The sequence below is a fragment of the Falco peregrinus genome, chromosome 4 (assembly GCF_023634155.1).
Source record: "Falco peregrinus isolate bFalPer1 chromosome 4, bFalPer1.pri, whole genome shotgun sequence".
Taxonomy (NCBI): domain Eukaryota; kingdom Metazoa; phylum Chordata; class Aves; order Falconiformes; family Falconidae; genus Falco; species Falco peregrinus.
Window position 1 is genome coordinate 89036338 of NC_073724.1, and position 14275 is coordinate 89050612.

At 41.6% G+C, this 14275-nt stretch overlaps 1 protein-coding gene across 3 annotated transcripts in view; it reads right to left on the reverse strand.

Moving 5' to 3' along the window:
- The window catches only part of EPSTI1 (epithelial stromal interaction 1), a 48544-nt gene extending 34582 nt beyond the window's left edge, over positions 1-13962 (reverse strand). For 2 of the 3 annotated variants that reach the window (XM_013305374.3, XM_055802920.1), the window contains exons 1-3: positions 13498-13960; positions 3372-3430; positions 1298-1381 (exon numbers count right to left, since the gene is read on the reverse strand). In XM_013305374.3, coding sequence (XP_013160828.1) covers positions 1298-1381; positions 3372-3430; positions 13498-13691 — 337 coding nt within the window. In that variant the 5' untranslated portion in view covers positions 13692-13960. Of the gene's footprint in view, positions 1-1297; positions 1382-3371; positions 3431-13497 lie in introns of all 3 variants that reach the window. The other variant, XR_008747021.1, reaches the window with a different exon arrangement.
- Positions 13963-14275: the final 313 nt, after the last annotated feature.

Genomic DNA, 14275 nt, shown 5'->3' on the forward strand with positions numbered 1-14275 from the left:
ATTCAGGGCATTACACCAACTTGCAAAGGTAGGTTCATCACTGCAAACAACTGGAACTCCAGCTGCAGGGCAAAACAAACATGTGGGACCAGTATCACCTTGACCACAAAAAAAAATCTGGGTTGGAGTCAGTTTAAGTTACTCCATCTCCCACCTGCTATCTATTTGTATACACAGGACACCAATTCAAACTTACCTTGTGTAGCACGGTAAAGAAAGAAATTAGTTCCCGGGTCAAGGCAGACAATAGCCTGCATTGTGCACCCCAAATTCTCCAATGACAGCCAAGGGAAGGAAAAGTAGCCTTAGATTTACAAAACTAATAAAGGCATCACTATATTCATACACTTTGTCAGAATGGATTTTGTCATTCAAAGTCATCCCATTTTTGCTGCACAGTACCCTTATCATGTTCTATATGGATGATGCTTTCAAGTGTTGTCTTGTCAGTAAGTTTCACCAGCTTTCTCCTACCTTTTGTGCCAAAGACTTTAAAGAAAGATACTAAAATGAGATAGGTCTAAGACTGGTACTTAAAAAGCACTTCTAATAATCTTCCTCATGCTTCAGCACAACCTGCAGTCCTATTTTCTGAGGGCGGGTTGGGAGTTTTTTGTCTTTTTTTTTTTTTTAACTAACACCCAAATAGCACTGAATTAAATGTTTTATAGTGGTTACAATTGAAGAGATCTCCTACGGATTTTCGCACCTGTCTAGAAAATAAGTTGGTTATCTTACCAAACACATTTGTTCAGGATGACTTCAGTTCCTGTAGCTTTTTATCCTGTTTTTCATTTACCTGTCTCGTGTTATTTTTATAAAATTGTTATACAGAGCCTCATGCACATTTAGCCTGCATGCCTGAAGCTGCAGGGATCACTTTTGCCCCTTCAAGTGGCAGCGTCAGGAAAGCCGTACTGGCCCATAACACAGAGGAGTTTTCTTATGGTTAACTGGAGGGTCTCCAACACATGCTGTCCATCTGCACACTAATGCCAAGTGTGCACCCCCTCAGAGGCAGCCACAGACAATGTCACCAGCAGGAGGGATAATCCACCTGTTCTGCCCAAATGTTAGTGTAGATTTTCTACACTGATCTCAACAGATTTCTTGAGCAAAAATGTTTTGTTTCTTCAGTGCCATCACCATCAAGAAGCACAGAGCACATACAGTAGGCTCATGTTAGCCCTTATTGATGCTGAATCTCTTTAAGTAGCATGTGAGAAAAAGTGAAAAATGTCTCACGTCCTGGAAAATAAAATTTTGCAATTAGTAACAGCTGATTTACATGTCTTACCCAGTCTCTGTGGAACCAACTTAATTGGCCCTGGCCTGTGCTCTTCCTTCCACCGCTCCAGGTCATCTAGCTCTTTCTTAGCAACTGAGCAGGTACAAAAAAGAAACAAATATATGGAAGTTAGAGGCAATACTAAAAAGCAGGCAGTATCGCTAATTGTATGTAACCCTGAAGACCATCCAGTAACAGACAAACTTGTTCTCAAGGGATGCAGACATCCCCCAGGATGTTACACAGCCACTGCAACGATCAACTAACAAGGCAAACGTTTTGCCTAACTAACTCGAGACTGTATGGTGAGCAAACCCTAGGATTCAACCCCAAAAGCAAAACTAAGAACAGCTAAGGGACTGCTAATAGACTGCTTTTTAATGCCTGGGAACCTGTAGGTAAATGCCACAGTGTTTACTCCTGCAGGTAAAGCAGAAGTTGTTACAATTGAGATGTTATTGCTGCATGGAGGGAAATGCTTGTGGTGTAACGCTCCCCAGCAGGGAAATGAAAAGTAAGTAATTTTCCCTCCCGACCACATGCTCCCTAAATAAAAACAGGAGGAATGCATGATTCAGCTTCAAATTAGGACACTTCAACATAGGTGTCCACATGTGAGATGGGTGGCAAGTTCCCAGTTTAGCTGGTGGAAGTCTAGTCAACATAGCCAGGGGCACTGGCCATATGCTCTAGGATGGCTGGTTGAGTAAAATGCTCTCTTGAGTCGACTGACAGAGGAAAAAAACCCAACAATTTCTTTCAATAGCCAGGCCAACAAAGCCTATGAAAAGAGGAGCTGTGTATTACAGTGGTGCTTCAGTTGCTCTAGGAGCTCGTTTCACTCTTACTAAAACCAACATGATCCATATTTTCTAAAGGCAGGCTACAGCTATCTGACACCACCAGCAGCTCTCCTCTAACAAGACAAAGCCAGTTCCTGTGCAAGGGGCCTAAGAGAGAGACCAGCTTGTTATTTCACCTTTAAAACAAACACTTAGGTAGAGACTGGATTCAGTGAGGCCCTGTTTCTGCCAGTATCCAAGGGAGAAATATTTAGCACGCTTCAGACCTTGCACACTGGTGGCACAAAGTGAAAACAGATCTTTATTAGAGTAGCAGCACCTTTGCTGTTAGTGTCAGAGTCAGCTTTAAGATGATCTGCTTTTATTCCTCCTTCTAGAATATTACGGTTTAGTTCAGGAGCAGTTCATTTTCTTTCTTGCAACCAAAGGAAACCCAGCCCCACACCATCCTGCTGGTGAAGCATTTCAACCAAACTCACGATGTTTGAGAAGAAAGGATTTAACTGCACTGTTTCCTTGAGGGCTCAAAACACGATGAGTGCTGACTGACACTCCTTCAGCTTTCATATCTTGCACAAATAAACACTCAGGAGTCTAGGACTGCGGTGCTTGGTCACCCCTGCATACGGGATTTCTTTCACAGCCAACTCTTGCTGTAACTTTGCTTTTTAACATATGCTTAATCTTTCTGGTAGAGGTTCAGGGTGTCCCTGTTTAGCTACTTTCACCAGCAAGACTCAAAGCCAAGCAAAAGTGAACTTATATCCACATGTATTTTCTGTCTAAAATTATCTTTACCAGCTTCATGAAAAGAGCCACCTACAATCCTTAAATAGAGATTCAACAGCCAACAGTGGTTCTAGTTGCTTTAGTCTCCACATGGGAGTATTTTAAAAAAATATTTTTTACTTGCCTTTTTTTTTTCTTTCCCCCCCTAACCTGGAGAACATTCAAAGCTGGATTCTCCAATCTGAATTTAACCCTGTAAAAGTGGGATAGAGCTAATTCCAGCCGAGTCTTGTAGAAACCAGTTTGAACAGCTCCAGCACCTTTTCCTGAACAAGACTTATTCTGCATGAAGTTTAGCCAGATGAGAAATTAATCTTAAGAAAAGCCTACATGATGATGGAGAATGCTCATAGCACTGACTTCACTGTCACAGCTACACATATAAAAGCACTGTAAAAATGAGGATAAAAGTTGCTAGGGCAATAAAGTGCACAAAATCCTAAACTTATTCAAGTAGAAATAATGTTACTATATTAAGCAACTCAACTTACTTTGCTGCAACTGGTTTCTTCTGGTTTCGTTTGGAGTTATCAAGACATAAGGGCGGACACTAAAAGGAAAGAAAAAGTCTTATTTTTCCTGTCTGCAGAAAACCAGGATTAGAATGGGGTGCCTTCATCAGTGAGGTCAGTTTTCTGCTGTTGTAGCAAATAGCTTCATATCAAACCCAGTATTTATTTTGATTCAGCTCTTCAGGAATTTTTGGCAAATGCTCTAGAAATACCTGTTGTATTTGGAGCTGGCTAGAAATACCAAAGGTAAAATTTTCAGAAAATTTTAGCATACGCCATCACTTTTCTTATTCAAGTCTCATTTTAGACCGCTGACCTCAAATCTCATGCATTTCAAATCAAATCACTTCCTTGAACCAAAATGTTCTGTACGGCAGACAACTACTTCTGCAGCTTGGGAAGAGCACTGGTGCTGGCAGTCCCACCCCATACCTTGAGGGCACCACACCTTGTGGATTTAGGCACCCTGTTCAAAAGTTGTCCAAGAAGTGTGCAAAATCATGCTGTTTGTGATGGACCTAGGCAACTTGCTTTCAGCCCGAGCCTCAGTTTCCTTGTCAGCCTTGCCTTTGTCAGGCACCAGGAATTCCTTGGGCATATTTATGTTGTTGTCATGCCTAAGATGCGACTCACTGAATCAGGACAAAAGCCCTGTTTTGTTAGACTTAATTCAAAACTCGGTTGCTGTCTCAAGGGGCTATCAATCTCACATGACGGCAAAGAGGCAGGACAGGGTTCAGAGTATGTAAGAGACTCGAGGTGATCAAAAGAGTGATGAAAACACATCAGTTCCACTTGCAGAAAACAAAGGGGGTTATCTACACGGTGTATTATGCGGGTAGGAGTTTACACTGCTCCCGCTCAGCAGAAGCTGAGCCATGGGGCTGCAGGTTTACCAGAAATGCAAGCTCCCACCTCTCTGCAGCATTCGGCAGGGGTTTATGTGCACGCATGGGCACAAATATTTCATCTGACTTCATAGTGGGGAAGGCCCAAGGAAAAGAGCAGACAACAAAGAATAATGAGGGGCGAAGGCTCAGCCTCTTAAAAGAAGAAAGGGCCACAGGGGGTGGCTAGAGGACAAGCTAGGAAGTAGAGAAAGCACAGTTTGGCTGTCGAAAAGTAATGAGAGAATGAGGCCTGAGACTAAGCTAAAAAGGGGAATGAAAATCATGCAAAGAGATCAAAGTGCAAAAAGCTGCCTTCTACCATATCACTGTAATTCAGGGTTTGGGAAGGAAAGTATTTATATCCAATTACCTCTTTCTTTTTGAAGACTTATTCTAGGAGGATATGGATTAATTTATGATATTAAACTAGTAAAGATAGAGCTGCGAGCTTTAATGGTGCCATTTAATATGATCCCTTCCCTTCCTGCCAGCATACCCTGGTGCCCGTGAGACTGTTCTTCACTTCTCCACCAAATCCCTGACTCTCAAAGGCAGGAGCTAAGACAGCAGCAATGCCCCTCTGACATTCATGGCTCAACTGCAACAGTTACTTAAAAGAAGTTTTGACAACCCACCTTGCTTATGGTGTAACATTCCCCATCATTTATGTTTTTTCAGGGTTTTGGGTTTTTTTTATTTGACCAAGTAGTAGCATTTATAATTTATCCCAAACTGCCTTTGACAAGCTGCTGTACAGTTTATTGGTTTCAAGACATTTTAAAGTAGTTTTTCTTGGCTGTTTCAGATATTAAGGTCATATTTCTCTCATACACAAAAATTAAGCACTTTTTATATTCCCCTCCCTTTGTCAGTGAAAAAAAAATGGCTGGAATAGTAGAGTTGCAAGGCTATGTATTTCCCCCCCCCAAGAAAACATCAGTGCATCTCCGACATCCCACTGCTTCACAGCACTAGAGGGCAGAAGAGTTTTTATATCATCAGATGTAGTTTTATGACTTCAAACAGTGTGTGTTTGGTTGATTTTTAAATTAGGAATCAAAAAGAAAGCAGGGACATCTGTGTGTCTGCACATGTATGAGAAATCACGGTATCAAATCCAGCCCTTTTTCCATGAATCATTTCCTTTATCTGCTTCTGCTTTTTGTCTGGAAAGCTGAGTCCAGGAGGCCATGTCAGGCCACTCTTGTGATATCTGACTGTGGTCATTACCCAGGAGCTCAGAAGGATGGCACATAAAATATAGCAAAGATCAATTGGTTTACAAAAGGGGTAGAGGTGACACTACACTTGGCGCCAGGGAAAGCTCTGCTCTGTTTTCCAGAGAGCAGTTTAAGAGTCATTGTGGTTAAAAGAATGCTTACTTAAAAGGCCAGTTTGGTTTCCATGTTACTGAAATAAAGGCAAAGTTAAAAGTCAAGTCTCCAGTGGGGGTGGGAAAGCAGGAAAAGGATACCAACTTTTGATTGTCTTTTACCTTGTTCTTATACTACATGCTTTGCTTTAGTCCAAGTTAACAGGGGAAGAAAAAAAAAAAAAAGCATTAGTGAGTTTATCTAACTATATAGTGTTCACCTTGGTCTCTAGAAAGACAGATATGTAAAAGTGTAGCTTTGGGTACTGGGTCAGGGGGAAGGATGAGCAAGCACACAGAAACTCCATGTGGGGTTGGTGAAAGTCAGGGTATGAACCGGTCCTTGCTTTTCGAGCCTACAGCAGGAGAGGAGCCAGATGAACTGTAGCCTGAGACACCCCACCTGCCCTACTAGTTCTAATGATAAATTTAAAATCTGCACCTAGTATCTCTTGTCTTGAGATATTTTTTTTGAAGGAGAGAAAGTTATTGCAAAAACTCACCACCAGCTTTCACCTTGTGTTTTTAGCCAGTTTGCAGGATATTGCATGTCATTTCTTTGTTCAGACAAAACCTCTGATCCAGTAAAGCCTATAAAACCCACTACATCCTGTCAATTTAATATTCCAGTCAGTTTCTGAGTTGCCACAGTAGCCATAAGTCTGGAGCAAATTATCCTACTTACCTGGGTAGCAATTAAGGAAATGTGAAGATTTGAAGCTATCAGTGCTGTGCAGACTTTTTGTACTTTATAACAATATACAAAGTGCTTCAAAATCCACAACCAGAAAATATGATAAAGAATTTAACTTTCCAGGTTCCCTAATAACGATTCTTATTGTTATATGACTTAAGTATATCTTTGAGGAAAGGTTTTTTCATAAATAAAAATACAGAAGTCACTGGAGGAAGCAGGGAGAACATCTTACACAACTTATAGCTCTTCAAAAAAGAGAAGCAAATAGTCTTTTACCTTCATAGATCATATTAAACTTGATGAGACTTTTTTTGGTTTATTTTCTCCACAGAAAATGCGAATGTGTTGACTAATTACACAGACTGAACAGATACTAACAAGAGTAAGAAGGTTATAATCCAATCAGAGAATGCATATATATTGAAATAAAACAAAAAGCAATTTCCAATGATTTTTCAGATAGCCATCAAATACCACAGTAGTGGGAAGATAAATACCTACATAATGATACATACAAATAAATAGACATAGAAACACTTCAGTCAGAAGAAACATGAATAGTCACCAGAAATCTGAAAAGAGAGTTTACAGTTTGAGTGATCAGCAACACAGAGAACACTATGTCTGCAATCTTTAAATTCTGAATCCTGCATGTATACTCTACTCACCTAACTAGCACCACTCAAGGACACCTTTTCAATGTTTTCAGAGTATAGACCATAGAAACTTTTGTTCTACTTTCTTTCACGTTTGTATAAAATATTTTATTTCTAAAATTGAAAAAAAACCACGAGAACTGCAATTCACCAATAATGATTTTTGCAGAGTTGTGCCCTTCAGTTTTTCCTCAAGCCCGCTCCAGCCATCTACCACTGGAGATCTTTCCAAATGAAGTGTGAAATAGTTTAAAGAGTTACAGAAGTAATGGCTGTTATAAACTATTTCCAGTTCCACTGTGTTTTATACTGTGAGTGCATTGGCACATGAATGCCACAAAGCTGAAATCTAAATATTTCGCTCTGCTGGGCAATACACTCTGTATAAGAGGCAGAAACCAAGGAGAATGTAGTTGGAGAGCAACACAAATGACTGAAGCTTGGGAAAGGACCTGGGCAGGTTCAGTCTGCAGAAAGGACTCAAGGGAAGATATAGGCGAAATACTGCATTAAATAATACGTTAAGACTGAATTTAAAAGAGAAAAGGGACCAAACTGCCAAAGATGATTGTCAAATCTCCTTGAAAGATACGCTAGCCTTAACTTTGAGATTATTTTAAGACCAATCACGTTCATGTCACCACAAAGTATTGTTTTCAGCAAGGCTCCCATGCTTGATGGAGCAGCCACAGGCTACTAAGCACCACGGAAAGTGCCAAATCAGAGGGCTACAAGATGCCAAATCCCAGTGAGCAGACAACTGTCCTGTAAGTATCCCTATTTCACAATGCACACATGGCCAGATGCTAACGACAACTGACAGCCACAGTCTGAGACCTCAGTCAAGCAATACGCTCTGTGCCCCAGCGGTGCCACAAGCAGAGCTCTGGGAGGGTCTACAAACCTTGCGTGCAGGCCTGGGGCTCTGGCTTTCCATCTTTATCAGCAGCAGTATCTTACCAATTTGCAGCTCAGAGACAAAAGTGAATTACCGGGGCTTAACATTATACACTGTCTGATTCATCCTAGCTGCATGTGTGCTCTTAACACGAGAGGCAGAAAATAAACTGCATTAGCAGAAAATGTTTATCATCGAAAGTCTACGTTCATGGATTTTGTCCTGTGCTTGCCACAGGCTAGGAGTGCACTTAATTACCACAGTTCAGCTGATGTCTGGAAGCTTATTAAGCCAGGGTAACTGACTTCTGTATCTGGTCCCTCTGCTTTCATTGAAATGGCCAACATTTTTGCCATGGTGATGCCTCAGGATAAGACAAAGAGTTAAATCCTGAAGAAGTGAACTTGCATGGGGAAAGAACAAGAAGGAAAACAGCAGAAGAGAGGCCCAGGAGAACGTATGAGTCAGAAACAAGCAGGAAAGCCACAGACCTGCAGTTCTGCTCTGCTGATGGCAGAAAAATCTTAATTCTCCAGTACCCACAAGCTTGCAGAGAAATTTCTGAAGTTAAAATTTGGTCCAAGGAGTAATACTGAAACTCAGAACTAAATTTCCAAGATGGGGCTCAGATTCAGCAGCTTGGTTTGAGCTCAGTGTGCAGCAGCACAGCAGAAAGAATGACAGCAGGTGCTTCAGCCAGCACCCTGTTCTGGACAACGTCAACCACCTTCTAAAGCCCCAAGGAAATTGCCACAGTGATGGAACAAATTAGGCAGCCAAGGGGTAGCTTTCAGCCCAGACGTGGCTCGCAGCACAGCTTTCTCTCTTCCCTGAAAACACCAACATGCCACTAGTCAGCATAAGCTCATGGGCAGACTATGCCAACGGGAGGCTGTGGCAGTGTAGTAGACTAAAATCAGGCCCAGCAAAGCCTGTGAAGTCAGATACAGCCATGTTTATGGTGTCCCCGGGTCTCAAAGCAGCTCAGTTACCTCAGTGCAGCACAGTGCCAGGGATGCAGCCAGTATGCCCAAGCCGTCTGGGGCACCTGGCAATCACCAGTGGTGCGGAGCATGTGGGCAGGGCACTGGGCTGGCCATCAACTGTGCCCATGGGCACCCGTGGACATGTCTGTGTGGCAAGACAGGCTGGCCAGCATCCCTGCAGAGCTGAGCAGGTCAGGCGCTGTATCACATGAAAATTAAGAGTTCAGCTAGTGACATGTTCACCTCTGCTTCCCTCGCTTTCTTTTCAACAATACATTTCCTTCTGCTCTGCCTCTGCACCATAGTATTTGTTGTCCTTGTATCGCCCCTGCCCAAACACAGTATCCTCCCATATATTCCTTGTTCATCATCTCACCACAGCTCCACATCAAGCTGTGCAAGGGAACACAGAATCATAGAATCAGAATCGTTTAGGTTGGAAAAGACCTTTAAGATCATCAAGTTCAACTGTTAACCTAACACTGCCAAGTCCATCACAATATAAGCCAATACATTAATTGCAAAAGGTATTAAAACAAAAATAATCAGCAAATTAGGATCGCATAAAATGGAACTGCTATGCAATGCTAGCAGTTTAGAGATAATGTATCTTATGACAGTCTAACATTTAATTATGGAAAATGAAATAAGAAGCATGAAAATGATAATTGAACAGCAGTCCCTCTGATACATTCACAGAACAGATTGGAACATGCCGGGGCTTGTGCAAATCGAACTCTTCCAAGAAAGCCTCCTAAAGGAGTTAGAAGGACTTCCCTCACTCAAGCATGATGAGGAACACACCAACCCCCACAATCCAGACTAATGGATATCTTAATGCATAGTTATCCTCTTACATAGACCCTGCCACCAAACACTTGGCTGGAGATAAGGCTGGCTACTGACCACAGTGAAGCCCGGCATCTCTGCCTCGCCCTGCTGGGCTCTAAGTACATCAGCCTGACAGACAGAGAGTTGGGAGACTTCTCCTGCACAGCAAAGGGAGAGCTCAACTCTAAAGAAATTCTCCATAATTGGACGGGGCTTTGAGCAACCTGGTCTAGTGGAAGGTGTCCCTGTCCATGGCAGAGGAGTTGGAACTGGATGGTCTTTAAGGTCCCTTCCAACCCAAACCATTCTGTGATTCTATGATAATTGAAATTACCCTTCTAGCACTCCCACTGGTGGCAGGGCAGTGAGCAAAACAAGCTTTTTGCTAAGCACCTGCCTCCAGTTTCATAGATCAATTTGGTGTTTTTAAAAAGAAATTTCAAATCATGAAAGAAAAAAAATTCAGAAGAACTGTGTGTATTCTATCAGCAAAAGATTGAGAGGTCTGTATCTACACTATATATATATTTAATTATATTTTTTTTTAATTCATGATGAAGATTGGAAAAGGAAGGAAAGAAAGCACTTATGGATTTGGCTCTGGCAGTCAAATAATACAATTTTGTGAGTCAAGCATTCTAGTAACTCTGCTCTCCTTTCACACAAAATGATGAGGGACTGTACCAGCTGCACGACAATGTATCTTCAGATTTTATTATTTTGAATTTCATTTTTTTAATGGATTTTACCAGAACCAATGTTATTCTTTCCAGCTTTAAAGGCACCAAGGACACACTGCTCAATGGAGGCAGCAATTTCTTTTTCAGGCACCAGCTATAGTTTTTTCCTAATTTTCCCACTTTCCTCCACCTTTCCTTCTATACAGACTTTTGTTTCTGAATAGACAAGGACTGGGACAATTTGGGATTTCACTTTCTACAAGTTAATTTCATGGCACTTAGCAGACAAAGTGAAGTAACTCAAATGCAAGCTTATTATTATAAGCAGTTTCAAGCGCTTGTCATCCTGGTGATTTTTTCTCCATGGCCTGAAACCACATCCTATATATAACTGGAGGAGGATGTGCAGAGTTTGATTTCAATTTTGCATTTGAACAAGTATTTTTCTTAATTAGGACCATTTTATTCTCACTTGTCAGCCTCAGCATATCATATAAGGGCTTTTCCAAAGCAAGAGAAAAATTACCCTGTAATACCAGTTGCTCGCCTTGTACTTTTTAACAGTCAAGTTTGAATATCAGCCAGTGGATGAGACTGCAACATGCCACATCCCAAACATATTTCCTGTGTCCAGTTTACATGTAAGGTCACCTGATCCCACCCTGAGATGCTGCTCAGGTGTTTTCCCACTCCCAGTTGCACTGGAGCACAGCCTGAGATTAAGAGTTTGCATGGAAACAACTCACACAGAGGCTTCAAAAGAGACTCCAACTCACACTTTGCTGGCAGCAAAACCATATGTTGGCTGTTTCCAAAAAACAGCAAGGAGCACACACACATGCTGGAATAGAGCCACTCCTTGGCACAGAGGTATCCTGCTTAGGCCCCTCATGTTCCCTCTGCTACACATATTCCAGGAAGCCTTCTAGGTTAATGCTAGTCTGTGCATTTTTTCTTATATTGACACCCTATGACTTCAGCTCTCCAACGATTCTGTTGGAGCAAACCTTTGGATATCTCACAGCCTGAAAACCTGGACAATTCTGAGGGTGTCCTGGTAGTTTAGTTTTAAAGATCATGTTCAAAAAGAGTGATGGATAAAAGTCTGAGTCAGCTTTATCATTGCTAAAATGACATTTTAATCTGGGACCTTTCTTGAAATGTAACTTGACATAACAGAATAAAGATAGTAACTATGAATGAAACCATTAATTTTTGTTTTAAGAATAAAGATCTCCCCTTGTCTGCTTCAGTATTTCACACAGTACCTACCACTTTAATCTGGATTAGTTAAGGAAATGGCAGTTTAAGAAGCTTCATCCCATTCAAACTGACTGCTAGCATCTCCCTTCTTGAGGAAAGGTAGAAAACCCATCTTGTTCACTTCTTTTTTTGAGTATTCATTTTCCACTCATATGACATGCTTTTCTTTCCTCCGTCCTCCTCATTAACTACATACTAATGCAGACTTTAATTTGTACACTCCAGGTTTAGGAATAATTCTTTGTTACTACCTTATGAAGACAGAGAGAATCTCATATCACATAGCAAAAATATTAAGCAGTCCTTGCAGTAGATGCACAACAGCTTTCTCTCTGCAAGCTTCATAAAAAGATGAAAAAGGAAAGAGGGCTTTTAATTATTCTCCCAAAAAAACTTACTTAGTTTCAGGGGGGATCCCATCATCCAGTCGGAATCTGTGTGAATATATTTGCTCTAGCCTTAAATTCAGTGGGGAGCTCAGGCTAACTGATTAAGTATTTACCTAACCTGTACTAGGGGGTTTGCATCCCTGGCAAAAGCTGGTCAAAGTTATACCAATGGGAAAATTCTCGCTATCCACCACCACCACCTCCACCCACCATCCCTAAAAAAAAGGCAAAAAAGCAAGACAAAAAAATGCTAGTAGCACAAATACATAAGCAAACTAGGGCTGCTCTCACTCTACTGTAAATATATGCCAGCATGATGGCAGGCAAGCCACAGGGTCTTTCATGTTTGGAAGTGGCAGAAAATAAACATGAACTGTAGCTCAGGAATGGTTGTTTGCTCTCCTGAAAGTTGGTCATTAAAGTGCTGACGGATTTCAAAGCTACCCAGCTCTTAATAGTCCCTGTATCATTACAACCTAGTAGGCAAGCATTCATAGGTTACAATGGAAAGCTGCTGATTGCTGCTTGCAACCAGCAGCCTGACAGGTCTTTCACAGCGTGCCTCCACCTTCTTCATCCAGAAAGAAGGGAAAGGAAACTGAAACAGCCTTCAGTTTCCAGCTGCACTTTGAAAGGTGGGGGAAAAAAGGCAAGCTAAGCAAACTCAACACATCATAATAGCATTACATGCACTGTTACAACAGGTCAGAAAAGGACATTTGGGGAAAAAAGACTGTAAATAATTATCTTTGGTCAGCTAAGCATATTTGTATTAAGCACGTGCATAAAATACACACACACTACTTTCAGGTTTTATTTTGTATTATATCTGCAAGCTAGAGCTTATACAAGCTATCTAAGAATTGTCACTGTAACCCCAGAGATGGACTGAGCATAGATCCCAATAAAGCCTAAAATGAAATTGAGGGCTAAAGCTTTGGGTTTACTTTTGTCAGCATGAAGTTATTGGAAACTGTTCTGTGTCCTAGATTGCATTCAGATTAGTGCTGGAATGCAGCCTATATCCATCTCTTAAGCCAAAGGAAGTATTTTTAGACTTCCCAGGATGAAGTATTAGGAGACAGAAAACATGGAACTAGAACCAGATTTGAAATTTCACTTTGAAAAAAGATGCCGAGAAACAGACACCATTTATGCCAATATCAAACGTATAGAACCACCCACTGCTATTACACAAGGTGTAAGCCATGCTATCAGGAAGCCTGCCAGAACAACTCAGGTCCCATGTAGGAAGCGTCATTTGTAGGTAGGCTTCAGGCTGATCACAGGTGGCTCTGAGAGAATGAGGACATGCTGCTTTTGTACCCATTGACAGGTTCTCTATAAAGTATTTCCACCTTTGAAGGTGCACACCTTGAGTAAGGTGGAGAATAGGCACCTGATACACATAATACCATCTTAGTCGGGCTCCTTGTTACTTACTATTCCTCTTGCTGTTGTTGGTAGACCAGCGCTCGGCTGCTTCCCTCCTCTTCAGATGTTGTCAGCTTCTGGGTTTTTTCAGCCTCCTCTGTTTTGTTGTTTCCTCTCAGGTAACCCTGAGAAAAAAATGGGGTACTGGAGGCAGAAGGTGTCCTGTACCTGCTGCCTCCCCTCTGTCCTCTAACCCCAAACATTGCTTTGGGAGTACCGTGCCTTGTCAGAAACAAGTGCTGCCACTAAGGCTAGGGAAAGACTCAAAATTTTTGAGTTCACACAAATTGGTTTCATTTCCCTGTAAGACCCGCCCCTGGCTGGACTCTCAGCTGTAAGACACATGCACTAGTTTCTGAGTCATCCTCCAGCTGAAGCACAGTCTGATCATCTCAACCACAGCACCCAGGCAGACTGGAGTCATGGGGTGACAGCAAAGCTGACCTGTACTAATAAAACAGTCAAAAACAGTTTGTGCAGTCTTGGAATGGACTGCTTCAGCATAAGTACAGTGAGATTTGGCTGAAAGCCATATTTCTGACAATTTTTTTTTACCCCAGAACTTCAAAATTGCCTATGACAGAGAGGAATAACTCCAGGGGGGTTGCTGGTTTCTATTTTGCAGGAGTGTACAAGGAAAGATGAAAGCGAAACTAAAAGCTCACCCTCAGATAAATCTTAAGACAATGGTCCTGCGCAACTCCCAATTCTGCCTTTCAATTGTGCTCAATCAGAAAACTTTTTTACTTTGACCTTCCTAATTCCACCTGATGAATAGAGGACACAT